Source organism: Dendrobates tinctorius, unplaced genomic scaffold, assembly GCF_039654945.1.
Source record: "Dendrobates tinctorius isolate UK_male_01 unplaced genomic scaffold, ASM3965494v1 ptg000360l, whole genome shotgun sequence".
Taxonomy (NCBI): domain Eukaryota; kingdom Metazoa; phylum Chordata; class Amphibia; order Anura; family Dendrobatidae; genus Dendrobates; species Dendrobates tinctorius.
Genome location: NW_027362026.1, coordinates 3,307,816 through 3,322,998, shown reverse-complemented (window position 1 = coordinate 3,322,998; position 15,183 = coordinate 3,307,816). Strand labels below are relative to the sequence as shown.

The 15,183-nt window shown below is 46.8% G+C and overlaps 1 protein-coding gene across 2 annotated transcripts in view; it reads right to left on the bottom strand.

The window, feature by feature from the left end:
- The window catches only part of LOC141075525 (alanyl-tRNA editing protein Aarsd1-B-like), a 166,091-nt gene that overhangs the window by 71,844 nt on the left and 79,064 nt on the right, over positions 1-15,183 (bottom strand). Inside the window, exons 4-7 of one of the 2 annotated variants that reach the window (XM_073562614.1) lie at positions 9,374-9,440; positions 7,028-7,126; positions 6,656-6,745; positions 6,325-6,387 (exon numbers count right to left, since the gene is read on the bottom strand). In XM_073562614.1, the coding sequence (XP_073418715.1) occupies positions 6,325-6,387; positions 6,656-6,745; positions 7,028-7,126; positions 9,374-9,440 (319 nt within the window). Of the gene's footprint in view, positions 1-6,320; positions 6,388-6,655; positions 6,746-7,027; positions 7,127-9,373; positions 9,441-15,183 lie in introns of both variants that reach the window. The other variant, XM_073562615.1, reaches the window with a different exon arrangement.

The following is a 15,183-nucleotide window of genomic DNA, read 5'->3' as shown; positions in this document are numbered from 1 at the left end:
AATTAGTATAATTAACAAAAAAACACCTGCAAAGGCTTTCTAAGCATTTATAAAGGTCCCTTAGTCTGTTTCAGTCGGCTCCACAATCATGGGGAAGACTGCTGACCTGACAGATGTCCAGAAGGCAGTCATTGACATATTCCACAAGGAGGGTAAGCCACAAAAGGTCATTGCTAAATAAGCTGGCTGTTCACAGAGTGCTGTATCCAAGTATATCAATGCAAAGTTGAGTGGAAGGAAAAAGTGTGGTAGAAAAAGGTGCACAAGCATCTAGGATAACCACAGCCTTGAAAGGATTGTTAATAAAAGGCCATTCAAAAATTTGAGGGAGATTCACAAGGAGTGGACTGCGGGTGGAGTCATTGCTTCAAGAGCCACCACACACAGACGTATCCTGGACATGGGCTACAAGTATCGCATTCCTTGTGTCAGGCCACTCATGAACAATAGAGAACTCCAGAAGCGTCTTACCTGGGCCAAAGAGAAAAAGATCTGGACTGTTGCTCAGTGGTCCAAGGTGTTGTTTTCAGATGAAAGTAAATTTTGCATTTCATTTGGAAATCAAGGTCCCATAGTCTGGAGGAAGAGTGGAGAGGCACACAATCCAAGCTGCTTGAGGTCTAGTGTGAAGTTTCCACAATCAGTGGAATCAGTCATCTGCTAGTGTTGGTCCACTGTGTTTTATCATGACCAAAGTCAGCGCAGCCTTCTAGCAGGAAATTTCCCTCTGCCGACATGCTTTCTGCTTCCTGCTTCCCTCTGCCGACATGCTTTTAGGAGATGGAACTTTCATTCTTTAGCAGGACTTGGCACCTGTCCACACTGTCAAAAGTACCAATACCTGGTTTACAAACAACAGTATCACTGTACTTGATTGGCCAGCAAACTCATCAAACTTGTCAAGAGGAAGATGAGAGACACCAAACCCAACAATGCAGACAAGCTGAAGGCTGCTATCAAAGCAACCTGGGCTACCATAACACCTCAGCACTGTCAGAGGCTAATCGCCTCCATGCCACGCCGCATTGATGCAAAAGGAGCCCCGACCAAGTACTGAGTGCATTTACTGAACATACATTTCAGTAGGCCAACATTTCGGATTTTACAATCATTTTTCAATCTGCTGTTATAAAGTATTCTAATTTACTGAGATAAAAACTTTTAGGTTTTTATTGGCTGTAAGCCATAATCATCAACATTAAAAGAAATAAACACTTGAAATAGATCAATGACTCTATGTAATATATGAGTTTCACTTTTTGTATTGAAGAACTGAAATTAATTCACTTTTTGATGATATTCTAATTTTGTGAGAAGCACCTGTACATCTATGTTTGGAACAACTTACTGCTGCGAGCAGTTACAAAACTTATTGCTCCAGACTGTGCTCCAGACCGACGCAAACCTCCAAAAGAAGTTGTGAGTACCAACATCATCAATACTACCTAACATCACACGACGCACCAAAGAGAAGAAGTTCCAGCCTTCACAATAGGGGTGAGTTAATTATTTGAGCAAAAAAAGCTCAATAAATTTTAGTTTTGATAATTTTGTACTGCCCGCAAATTAGGTTATAAATATCCAAATGGCCCTTGACGGAAAAAAAGGTTCCACATCCCTGTTCTAGATTATCTAATATAGTAAGCTCTGGAAGGTGTCAGATGCCTTATAAAGGGGATTTCACATGATAACATGTGGCTAGTAGCATATGACTAGGACATGCCATCACTTGCTGACCAATGGGTATTTAACTGACTGATCGGTGGAGGTTTGGCTGATTTCTGCTAATCCGTGAAACTTCTGGTCACCAACTATGCAGAGATCTACAACACAGGGGAGCTGCCTTATATTCTATGAGGGGGATGCATTATATTCTATGGAGGGGCTGCATTATACTCTATGGGGGCTGTATTATACTCTCTGAGGAAGGCTGCATTGTACTCTATGAGGGGAGGCTGCATCATACACTATGAGGTGAGGGTGCATTATGCTTTGAGGGGTGCTGCATTATACTCTGTTGGATGGCTGCATTATACTCTATTGAGGATTATGGGTTGCATTATACTATGTGTACTACATGGGGGCTGCATTATACTCTTTCAAGGACCATGGGGAGTGCATTACACTATATGTACTATATGAGACCTGCATTATACTGCATCAAGGACTATGGGGAATGCAATATACTATATGAAGGACTATGGGGTGTATTATACTATGAGGAGTGGATTGTACGATATGGAGGACTAAGGGAAGTGCATTATACTATAGAGAGGATATGGGGTGCGTAATATACTATATGGAGGACTATGGGGAGTGTATTATACTATATGGAGGACTATAAAGAGTGTATTATACTATGGGGAGTGTATCTATAATATAACCGGCTAAGCGTCACTCTGTCCGAAGCCTTTACAGACTGCGTAAGCGCGACGCGCCTGCACAGTCTGACTCCAGACAGAATAAGGCAGCGCGGTGAGGAGTGTGTATGGCGTCGGAGATGGCGGTACGCATACACACTGCATACCGCTATGTCCGGCGCCATACTTACATACTTACCTGACCGGGAGGAGCGTTGCCGCGGCGCTTCTCTTCGGCCGGAGACCGGGGGGGAGTGCGGCCGGAATCGCGCATGCGCATAGCGCGATCCGGCGCCATTTTACTGAAGACACACTTGCAGTGTGTCTTCAGCAATATGGCGTCGGACAGCGCTATGGGCATGCGCGTACTCCGGCGCAAGACTCCTCCCCTGGCCTCCAGCAGAACTTGGTGACAGCGCTGGAGCACAGGAAAGAAGGGTGAGTATAAATGTTTGGTTTTTTTGGTATGTCTGTAGTTTTAATAGGAGTGAGGGGACCATGCATACCAGGATAGGGGAGGTGAGAGGACCATGCATACCAGGATAGGGGAGGTGAGAGGACCATGCTTACCAGGATTGGGGGATGAGGGGTAACATGCATACCAGGATTGGGGGATGACAGGACCATGCATACCAGGATTGGGGGATGAGGGGTACCATGCATACCATACCAGGATAGGGGGGTGAGGGGTACCATGCATACCAGGATTGGGGGATGAGGGGTACCATGCATACCAGGATAGGGGGGGTGAGAGGACCATGCATACCAGGAGTGGGGGATGAGGGAGTACCATGCATACCAGGATTGGGGGATGAGGGGTACCATGCATACCAGGATATGGGGGTGAGGGGTACCATGCATACCAGGATTGGGGGATGAGGGGTACCATGCATACATACCAGGATCAGGGAATGAGGGATACCATGCATACCAGGATAGGGGGTGAGGGGACCATACATACCAGGAATGGGGGATGAGGGGTACCATGCATACCAGGATTGGGGGATGAGGGGTACCATGCATACCAGGATTGGGGGATGAGGGGTACCATGCATACAAGGATTAGGGGATGAGGGGTACCATGCATACCAGGATTGGGGGAAGAAGGGTACCATGCATACCAGGATAGGGGGTGAGAGGACCATACATACCAGGATAGGGATGAAGGAGTACCATGCATACCAGGATAGGGAGTGAAAGGATCATGCATACCAGGATAGGGGGTGAGGGGACCATGCATACCAGGATAGGGATGAGGGAGTACTATGCTTACCAGGATTGGGTGATGAGAGGACCATGCATACCAGGATTGGGGTGTGAGAAGACCATGCATACCAGGATTGGGGGATGAGGGGTACCATGCATACCAGAATTGGGGGATGAGAGGACTATGCATACCAGGATAGGGGGTGAGGGGACCATACATACCAGGATAGGGGGTGAGGGGTACCATGCATACCAGGATAGGGGGTGAGAGGACCATACATACCAGGATAGGGATGAGGGAGTACCATGCATACCAGGATAGGGGGGGTGAGAGGACCATACATACCTGGATTGGGGGATGAGGGAGTACCATGCATTCCAGGATTGGGGGATGAGGGGTACCATGCATACCAGGATAGGGGGGAGAGGGGTACCATGCATACCAGGATTGGGGGATGAGGGGTACCATGCATACCAGGATAGGGGGTGAGAGGACCATACATACCAGGATTGGGGGATGAGGGGTACTATGCCTACCAGGATTGGGGGATGAGGGGTACCATGCATACCAGGATTGGGGGATGAGGGGTACCATGCATACCAGGATTAGGGGATGAGGGGTACCATGCATACCAGGATTGGGGGATGAAGGGTACCATGCATACCAGGATAGGGGGTGAGAGGACCATACATACCAGGATAGGGATGAGGGAGTACCATGCATACCAGGATAGGGAGTGAGGGGACCATGCATACCAGGATAGGGATGAGGGAGTACCATGCTTACCAGGATAGGGGGGGTGAGAGGACCATACATACCTGGATTGGGGAATGAGGGAGTACCATGCATTCCAGGATTGGGGGATGAGGGGTACCATGCATACCAGGATAGGGGGGTGAGGGGTACCATGCATACCAGGATTGGGGGATGAGGGGTGCCATGCAAACCAGGATAGGGGGTGAGGGGACCATACATACCAGGATTGGGGGATGAGGGGTACCATGCATACCAGGATTGGGGGATGAGGGGTACCATGCATATCAGGATTAGGGGATGAGGGGTACCATGCATACCAGGATTGGGGGATGAAGGGTACCATGCATACCAGGATAGGGGGTGAGAGGACCATACATACCAGGATAGGGATGAGGGAGTACCATGCATACCAGGATAGGGAGTGAGGGGACCATGCATACCAGGATAGGGGGTGAGGGGACCATGCATACCAGGATAGGGATGAGTGAGTACCATGCTTACAGGATTGGGGGATGAAAGGACCATGCATACCAGGATTGGGGTGTGAGAGGACTATGCATACCAGGATTGGGGGATGAGGGGTACCATGCATACCAGGATTGGGCGATGATAGGACTATGCTTACCAGGATAGGGGGGTGAGGGGACCATACATACCAGGATAGGGGGTGAGGGGGCCATGCATACCAGGATTGGGGGTGAGGGGGCCATGCATACCAGGATAGGGGGTGAGGGGACCATGCATACCAGGATGAAGAATGTGGTGCCATGCATACCAGGATTGAGGGGGTGAGGGTACCATGCATACCAGGATTGGGGGATGAAGGGTACCATGCATACCAGGATTGGGGTGTGAGAGGACTATGCATACCAGGATTGGGGGATGAGGGGTACCATGCATACCAGGATTGGGCGATGATAGGACTATGCTTACCAGGATAGGGGGGTGAGGGGACCATACATACCAGGATAGGGGGTGAGGGGACCATACATACCAGGATAGGGGGTGAGGGGGCCATGCATACCAGGAGTGGGGGTGAGGGGACCATGCATACCAGGATTGGGGGATGAGAGGACCATGCATACCAGGATTGGGGTGTGAGAGGACTATGCATACCAGGATTGGGGGATGAGGGGTACCATGCATAAAAGGATTGGGGGATGAGAGGACTATGCTTACCAGGATAGGGGGGTGAGGGGACCATACATACCAGGATAGGGGGTGAGGGGGCCATGCATACCAGGATTGGGGGTGAGGGGGCCATGCATACCAGGATAGGGGGTGAGGGGACCATGCATACCAGGATGAAGAATGTGGTGCCATGCATACCAGGATTGAGGGGGTGAGGGTACCATGCATACCAGGATAGGAATGAGGGGTGCCATGCATACCAGGATAGGAGGGTGGCAGCACAAACCAGGAAGGGATACCATATACCAATTAAAATGCACGCCACCCGGGCAAAGAACGGGTTCATAGCTAGTTAAAGTATATGGAGTTATATGGTGCACATTATACTATATGGAGGACTATGGGGTGCATTATACTTTGCAGAGGACTATGTGGTGTATTATACTAAACAAGCAAAATGCTGCCAATTCATCGAGTGATTGGATTGTTTAGGCCAGAACAGAAATCATTATTCTCAGCAACTCATCGCCTGGTGAAAACTGCAAATATGCTGCGGATAACATGATACTTTATGGGGACAGACTGATCTACTAGTGATCATTCTGTGCCCGTCATTCTTCCTCAGCCGATGTTAAGAGTCTGGGAAACAAGCGTGAAACGATTCAATATTGTCGATCACGCTTGTTTAATGTCCTGAACTCAGTGCATGTAAATACAACAGAATTTTTTCTATGTGATGGTGGAATGTGTGAGCATTTGGGGCCCCACTTTAAACTTTTACCCAGGGCCCACTTTGTCTAAAACCGGCCCTGCTCAGTGGTACCACTTGCACTCTAGAAATATGTTATTTCTGTCATCTTTGATACTCACATCCAAATCATCCAGGTCATCCATACTAGGAGGTGCTCCCTTATCCTTCACATTGTTAATCAACTGAAGAACAAAATATTGAGAATTAGTTTTTTATACATTGAATGGATTTACATTGTAAATTTGAACTTCTGATTAGATTGACAATAAATCTTCTGTTTCTAAGGCATCTTTGATGATATGATGGATGTGAACAGTAATGGATCCTAACAGATCCCACTGAAGGATTTGAGTCCCAGCAGGAATATTGGAAAGGATGGACCATAAGCACCAGTGTGATCAGTCTCGTGAGATCATGCAATGTAATATCACGATGTGTTACATGACTTACATCCAGGTAATGTTCTGCTAATGCCATCTCTCCTTCCTCTTCTGTATCCCAGTCTCTCCAGTTGTCAAAGTCCACAGATAACCAGGCAGGCTACAAACAAAAGACCAGAAACCAGACTTTAGCCAACGATAATGCCTGTAGCGTTTTCCATTTATCTAAGGCAGCATATCCAATTGGAAAAATTCAATTTTGGTTAGGGAAAGTGTAATGAGTCTGCACTGGTACTACTCAACATGCTGCTGAATGGTAAAGGGTCTCACAATGACATGATTGCACTACTGGGCTCATACTAACAGTCCTGGCCCCATTGTTCAGAAGCCTAGGTCTGCCCCGTGAATTACCGAAACATAAGTGTCAACAGTCAGATATTACCTTGTGATTGTCCTTGGTTAGTCTTGGCCAAGCCACTTTCTCTTTCCACTTTCTGAGGAAACAAGTAATTGACCGGTCCGAGCGTTTCTCTCTGGAATCCTAAATATAGAAATACTGATCACTACATTGTATAAAACAGAATAAATTAAGGTTGGTGAAGTTCTCTGGGCAAGAAAGTTGATAGGACACAGACGTGACTTAACCCCGTATCACAGGCACACATGGGAACTGGCCGCAATACACAGGGCACTGTACACTGATTGGAATTATAGAGACTTCCTTAAATTGCAAAGAGGAAGCCTCATGCATGCACCTGCCACCTCTCTGCCTCTTCTTGGCTACATTGGCTCACCAAATGGCCATCTTGGAGTTTCTCTAGGTTCCTAAAATTGAGAAAGCTCCATACCTTTAATCCCACTGAACATAATGTATGCAGTTTATGTGAAAGATTCAATCTACTAAATAGATTACTTAGACCTGATAAGTCTGTTGTACTTACTATTGAAATATTGAAATTCATGTAAGAATAACTGCATTCATAGTTATACGTTGTAAAAAGACATGGGTTCATCAAGTTCAACCTTTCTTCACAAATTATACATTCTTCTCGCAAAACATTAAAAAGCTCATTTAAAGCCATTCTTATGTGGGGATTTTTTTTCAAAGTAATTTCACAAAACACATCAGGTCTACTTAATAATGTGCACAGATTATATTGGATTTAAAAACAAGTGCGGTAATTGTATTGCATTTGTTTTTTTCTCAGTGTTGGAGTAGTGTAACTAATGTAAATGTTCTGACCCTAGTGTTATATTTGCCAGCCGACGTCTTCATCTTTTATTGGTACCGTTCCATCCCGATCAGCTTTTGACTTACTCAGAAGTAACAGTCACAAGCTCTCAGTGTAAGTCTATGAAAGCCGTGTTCTGCCTCTGAGAATTACAATAAGAAATTACCTCCGACTCGCCCATCAAACACTGGCGTTGTTCGGCAGATCACAACCTGCAGAACACGACAGGAACGGCACCGGGAACATCTGAAGACAGTGACTGGTAAGTAAATTATTAGGTGCAGGAGATTTACCATAGTGACACCACTCCAGCGATTAAATAAAAATAAAAGTCACAGTGCAGCTTTAAATTGGTTGACCACTACTAGGACAACCCCTTCTTGAACTAAATGTTTGGCCCCGATAAAATTAAAAAAAACCTATACTCACCTCTCGCGCTGACGCCATTTCAGCGGTGTCAGCGCTTGGGGTCCCAGGACTCCTGGGCGGTTGTTGTGACAAGTGGTGCTCGGTGCCCAATCAGTGCTGGCATCACTGTCTCCACCTTCGTACGGACTGAACATGAAGAGGAAATCCAGGCTGCAGTTGATCCCTGGCTTCCTCTTCATGTTCAATCCATATGAAGACAGGGACAGTGATGCCAGTGCTGGGTGGGCACTTGACACCACATGTCACAACAACCGCATGGGAGCCCCAGGACCACGAGTGCCGACACCGCTGGAATGACGGCAGCATGGGAGGTGAGTATAGGTTTTTTATTTTATGGGGGCAAACATTTAGTTAAAGAAGGGGTTGTCCTAGTAGTGGGAACCCCTTTAAAAGGAATCTGACACCCTTTTTTTGGCCTATGAGCTGCCGTCACCGACATTAGGGGCTTATCTACAGCATTTTGTAATGCTGAAGATAAGCCCCCGATGTAACCTGAAAGATAAGAAAAAGGAGTTATATTATACTCACCCAAGGCGGTCCGTTCTTGGTCCGATGGGTGTTGCGGTCCGGCGCCTCCCATCTTCATACGATGCCGTCCTCTTCTTCCCTTCCTGTCGTGGCTCCGGCGTAGGCACACTGCTCTGCCCTGTTGAGGGCAGAGCAGAATACTGAAGTGCGCAGGTGCCGGACCTCTCCCGGCACCTGTGCACCGCAGGACTCTGCTCTGCCCTCACAGGGCAGAGCAGTGCCCCTGCGCGGGAGCCACGACAGGAATGGAAGAAGAGGACGGCATCGTTAGAGGATGGGAGGCGCCGGACCGGACCGCGACGCCTGTCGGACTGTACCGGATGCCGGGGTGAGCATAATCTAAAGGCCCCATCTCACATAGCGAGATCGCTAGCAAGATCGCTGATGCGTCACCGATTTTGCCACACAACAGTGATCTTGCCAGCGATCTCGCTACATGTGACACATAGCGGCGACCGCCCCCCGCTGGATATCGCTGATCGTGCTCGAATGTCCTGGGCTATTTTTTAATCATCGGCGTCCCGCTGGCCAGCATGCATCGCTGTGTTTGACGCCGACAAGCGACCTCATTACCCTCATTAGTTATAGCACCATCTTACCTTTGGTTGTATTCTGTCATACACCACAATCTCATTATAGATTTGAATGTCATCTTCATTTAGACATCTGCGCAGCAAAAGGAGAAGAAAATCTGGTTATTCCTCTATTTTATGTAGAAATTATTTTGTCATGCTACAATCACTGATACAGAGGTTAGGCATTGCCTGCAGTGAAAGTTATGCCCAATTACATGTAAGGCCTCGTTTAGACGTCGAACCGTTTTTTGCCCATGTAAAAAAACACTGAGTGTCATGAGTTTTGGATCCGAGTTTCATCAGTGTTTGGACAGTTTTTATCATCAGTGTTTCATCCATGTTTTCACACGTGGATAAGCTTCTCCTATCCTTCGCAGTGTTAGTCTCATCAGTATGCAGTTCGTGTGCTGTGTTTGATTGAGACTTGTATGGGTGATTCTGATCCATGACGCTTTTTTTTCCAGACACACCATCCCAAAGTTTACAATGGGTACTCGATCTGCCAATGAAAACTATGGATAGAACATGTGCGTGAAAATATCTGAATGAGACCTAATGCCTATTTGGTACCGGTTGACTATCTAGAACAGGGGTGGGGAACCTCTTTTCGTGCGGCCCGCGGGCAGGTCCTCGGAGTCGGCAATGCTTGGGCAGCAGTCATATCCTGCCAGCTTTCGGCCATTTAACCCCAAGTGCATGGTACGCAGCGTTCTTTACAGAACGCTGCCTGCACATGAATGATCAAATATTGAAAAATCACTGCACACTCTAATAGAACGTTTTGCAAAAAAGAATAACAAGTTTATTCAAAATTCAACAAATTTTTCCATAAAAAAAATAATAATTTGGATTCAAGAGAACCCAACCCCAACGTATCGACCCTCCCGGGTCTTTATCATGGGGTTAGTTGGTTCCAGGTGAGTATGCAAGAGGGCAAAATAGAAGGGAAATGCAACGCTTTGGTGTGTTTTCCAGGCACTTATGGCATAAAGCTGATCTTTAGGAATTGTAGCCGTCTTTCCAGCACGTGGGCCTTTTAATGAAGGATTGATCGCCAGTCTTTAGGGCTATCTTGCCAGTGATGACCGTTAGTTAAGTCTTGGGTATATGCAGGGCTCCCGCGTCCTGCTGGATCTATTATGCCACATGTGGCTGCTCTCTGATATATATTTGGCTGACTTCCAGGGAGCTCCGTGTTCGCATCCGCGAACACGTATGGGACATCCACGCGGCTAGGACTGAGTCTGATCCCTCTTGCCTGAAGACGTTACCCTGTCACTTTAAACAGTGCCATGATTGTGATGTGGGTTCTCTTCAGGTAAGAGGGATCGAGAGTATCCACCTGGGATCGAGAGGTGGAGATTATAAGAAATCTTTGGCCCAACGAGAGGCGGGCTGGATCGTGCACCTCAATACCTTGACACCCTCGAGCCTTAATGAATCCCTAAGTTTCTCCTCATTTCTGTAGTACACGTTTGAGTTCTTTAGTGGTCTTCTGTGATTAGTATTGTAATTGTCCTTACTGTCTTTATATTTGGACAGTTTTTCTTTGGATCCGTCTATTTTCATTTTTTTTCTAATTTTATTTCCTATATGGTTATTACTTTTAATTTTGCTGTTTGTTTATTTCAGTTACATCCATTATTTCCAAGTCTGCATTGACCCATTTACCTTATACCTTCCATCACTGGATTTATGTTACCATCTTTGGAATCAGGAAGATATTCACTCCATATATGACATCCCTCCTGTTGCAATTTTTGTATTAAGCTGTTGGACATAGTACATACCATGTACCCAGTGCGTTAATTATTGATAAATTTATATGATTGATAATTTATTGTAAAATTTGATTACTTCGGTCGTACTTATCCGGGGGTACCATGAATTTTGGGGCATTACTGGTATTTTCCTGTGATGGCATGTAATTAATGCCATCTGATACTTGTAACCGCAGTGGTGACCATGCAGTATGTGTGTCTGTCGGGTTCCTGCATCAGAGCGGCGTCTTTCTTTACCTCCCGCTTGTGACCAGGGTTTTCGGGACTTGGTCCCGCCGCCCATGCACGTGCGATGATGTATTGATGCCAGCTCTAATACAGGACCTGGCATTCAGAGTGCGCATGCGCCGAGGAAGCTGCCGTCATTGGTCAATGAGAACACGTGACCGGGTCACGTGGCTGGCCATCAATGTTATTTGAAGGTCCTTGCGCCCATTTTACTTACATCCCCTTGAGAAAGCAGTCACATTAGAAGCGAAACGTGCGTTGGGGGTCTCTGTCGGATCCAAACCCGGTGTCCCGTTCCCCCTCCCCTTATTGGTAAGTGCTGCTTCATTTTGCCTATATGCTAATGTGGTGACTTATCACTGTTATGTGTGGTTCTGATGTGTCAAGCTAGCACAACGGGGATACTCTAAGGAAAATTTGGATATGGCCATGGATAAGATCACTAAAATCAAACGTGAAAATCTTTTAAAAAATAATAAACAAAAACCAAAATCATATATATATATATATATATATATATATACACTCACTGGCCACTTTATTAGGTACACCATGCTAGTAACGGGTTGGACCCCCTTTTGCCTTCAGAACTGCCTCAATTCTTCGTGGCAGAGATTCAACAAGGTGCTGGAAGCATTCCTCAGAGATTTTGGACCATATTGACATGATGGCATCACACAGTTGGCGCAGATTTGTCGGCTGCACATCCCTGATGCGAATCTCCCGTTCCACCACATCCCAAAGATGCTCTATTGGATTGAGATCTGGTGACTGAGGAGGCCATTTGAGTACAGTGAACTCATTGTCATGTTCAAGAAACCAATCTGAGATGATTCGAGCTTTATGACATGGCGCATTATCCTGCTGAAAGTAGCCATCAGATGTTGGGTACATTGTGGTCATAAAGGGATGGACATGGTCAGCAACAATACTCAGGTAGGCTGTGGCGTTGCAACGATGCTCAATTGGTACCAAGGGGCCCAAAGAGTGCCAAGAAAAAATTCCCCACACCATGACACCACCACCACCAGCCTGAACCGTTGATACAAGGCAGGATGGATCCATGCTTTCATGTTGTTTACGCCAAATTCTGACCCTACCATCCGAATGTCGCAGCAGAAATCGAGACTCATCAGACCAGGCAACGTTTTTCCAATCTTCTACTGTCCAATTTCGATGAGCTTGTGCAAATTGTAGCCTCAGTTTCCTGTTCTTAGCTGAGAGGAGTGGTACCCGGTGTGGTCTTCTGCTGCTGTAGCCCATCTGCCTCAAAGTTCGACGCACTGTGCGTTCAGAGATGCTCTTCTGCCTACCTTGGTTGTAACGGGTGGCAATTTGAGTCACTGTTGCCTTTCTATCAGCTCGAACCAGTCTGCCCATTCTCCTCTGACCTCTGGCATCAACAAGGCATTTCCGGCCACAGAACTGCCGCTCACTGGATTTTTTTTCTTTTTCGGACCATTCTCTGTAAACCCTAGAGATGGTTGTGCGTGAAAATCCCAGTAGATCAGCAGTTTCTGAAATACTCAGACCAGCCCTTCTGGCACCAACAATCATGCCACGTTCAAAGGCACTCAAATCACCTTTCTTCCCCATACTGATGCTCGGTTTGAACTGCAGGAGATTGTCTTGACCATGTCTACATGCCTAAATGCACTGAGTTGCCGCCATGTGATTGGCTGATTAGAAATTAAGTCTTAACACACAGTTGGACAGGTGTACCTAATAAAGTGGCCAGTGAGTGTATATACACTCACTGGCCACTTTATTAGGTACACCTGTCCAACTGTGTGTTAAGACTTAATTTCTAATCAGCCAATCACATGGCGGCAACTCAGTGCATTTAGGCATGTAGACATGGTCAAGACAATCTCCTGCAGTTCAAACCGAGCATCAGTATGGGGAAGAAAGGTGATTTGAGTGCCTTTGAACGTGGCATGATTGTTGGTGCCAGAAGGGCTGGTCTGAGTATTTCAGAAACTGCTGATCTACTGGGATTTTCACGCACAACCATCTCTAGGGTTTACAGAGAATGGTCCGAAAAAGAAAAAAAATCCAGTGAGCGGCAGTTCTGTGGCCGGAAATGCCTTGTTGATGCCAGATGTCAGAGGAGAATGGGCAGACTGGTTCGAGCTGATAGAAAGGCAACAGTGACTCAAATTGCCACCCGTTACAACCAAGGTAGGCAGAAGAGCATCTCTGAACGCACAGTGCGTCGAAATTTGAGGCAGATGGGCTACAGCAGCAGAAGACCACACTGGGTACCACTCCTCTCAGCTAAGAACAGGAAACTGAGGCTACAATTTGCACAAGCTCATCGAAATTGGACAGTAGAAGATTGGAAAAACGTTGCCTGGTCTGATGAGTCTCGATTTCTGCTGCGACATTCGGATGGTAGGGTCAGAATTTGGCGTAAACAACATGAAAGCATGGATCCATCCTGCCTTGTATCAACGGTTCAGGCTGGTGGTGGTGGTGTCATGGTGTGGGGAATTTTTTCTTGACACTCTTTGGGCCCCTTGGTACCAATTGAGCATCGTTGCAACGCCACAGCCTACCTGAGTATTGTTGCTGACCATGTCCATCCCTTTATGACCACAATGTACCCAACATCTGATGGCTACTTTCAGCAGGATAATGCGCCATGCCATAAAGCTCGAATCATCTCAGATTGGTTTCTTGAACATGACAATGAGTTCACTGTACTCAAATGGCCTCCTCAGTCACCAGATCTCAATCCAATAGAGCATCTTTGGGATGTGGTGGAACGGGAGATTCGCATCAGGGATGTGCAGCCGACAAATCTGCGCCAACTGTGTGATGCCATCATGTCAATATGGTCCAAAATCTCTGAGGAATGCTTCCAGCACCTTGTTGAATCTCTGCCACGAAGAATTGAGGCAGTTCTGAAGGCAAAAGGGGGTCCAACCCGTTACTAGCATGGTGTACCTAATAAAGTGGCCAGTGAGTGTATATATATATATATATATATAAATGAATGTATGTGTGTGTCGGCCATGCCCACTCCACATAGCCCCAACCAATCACTAAGCATCTTTCATTTCACCAGAGCTGTTTAAAAGAAGCTGAGCTGTGATTGGTTGCTTTCAGTTTTCCCACTCCACGACACCTCAGCAGACACTGACATGGTGGGAGAAATCTAGCATCCCCGGGAACATAAGCTACCAGCCATTGTCTGCCCCCCATAAAGGAGCAGAGAGCACATGAAAGAAATCAATCACTCCCTCCCTGCCCATATACACATCACACATCCTCCTTCCCATAGTCCCATAGGCACATCTTCCCTCTTAAAGGGATCTCCGGTATGGAATTTAGTGCAAATCCCTCAGCGCTCTGGTTCTTACCCCAGGCCTCTCTTAAAGGGATCATTGGTATGGAAGTCAGGGCAAATCCCTCAGCGTTCTGATTCTGACCCCAGGCTTCTATTAAAGGAATCATTGGTATGGAAGTCAGGGCAAATCCACTCAGCGCTCTGGTTCTGACCCCAGGCCTCTCTTAAAGGGATCTCCAGTATGGAAGCTAGGACCGTTCCACTCAGCGCTCTGGTTCTGACCCCAGGCCCCTCTTAAAGGGATCCCCAGTATGGAGGTGAGGGCAAATCCATTTAGCGCTCTGGTTCTGATGCCAGGCCTCTCTTAAAGGGATCACCGTTATGGAAGCTAGGACCGTTCCACTCAGCGCTCTGGTTCTGACCCCAGACTTTCTTAAAGGGATCATTGGTATGGAAGTTAGGGCAATTACAGTCAGCGCTCTGGTTCTGACCCCAGGCCCCTCTTAAAGGGATCCCCGGTATGGAATTGAGGG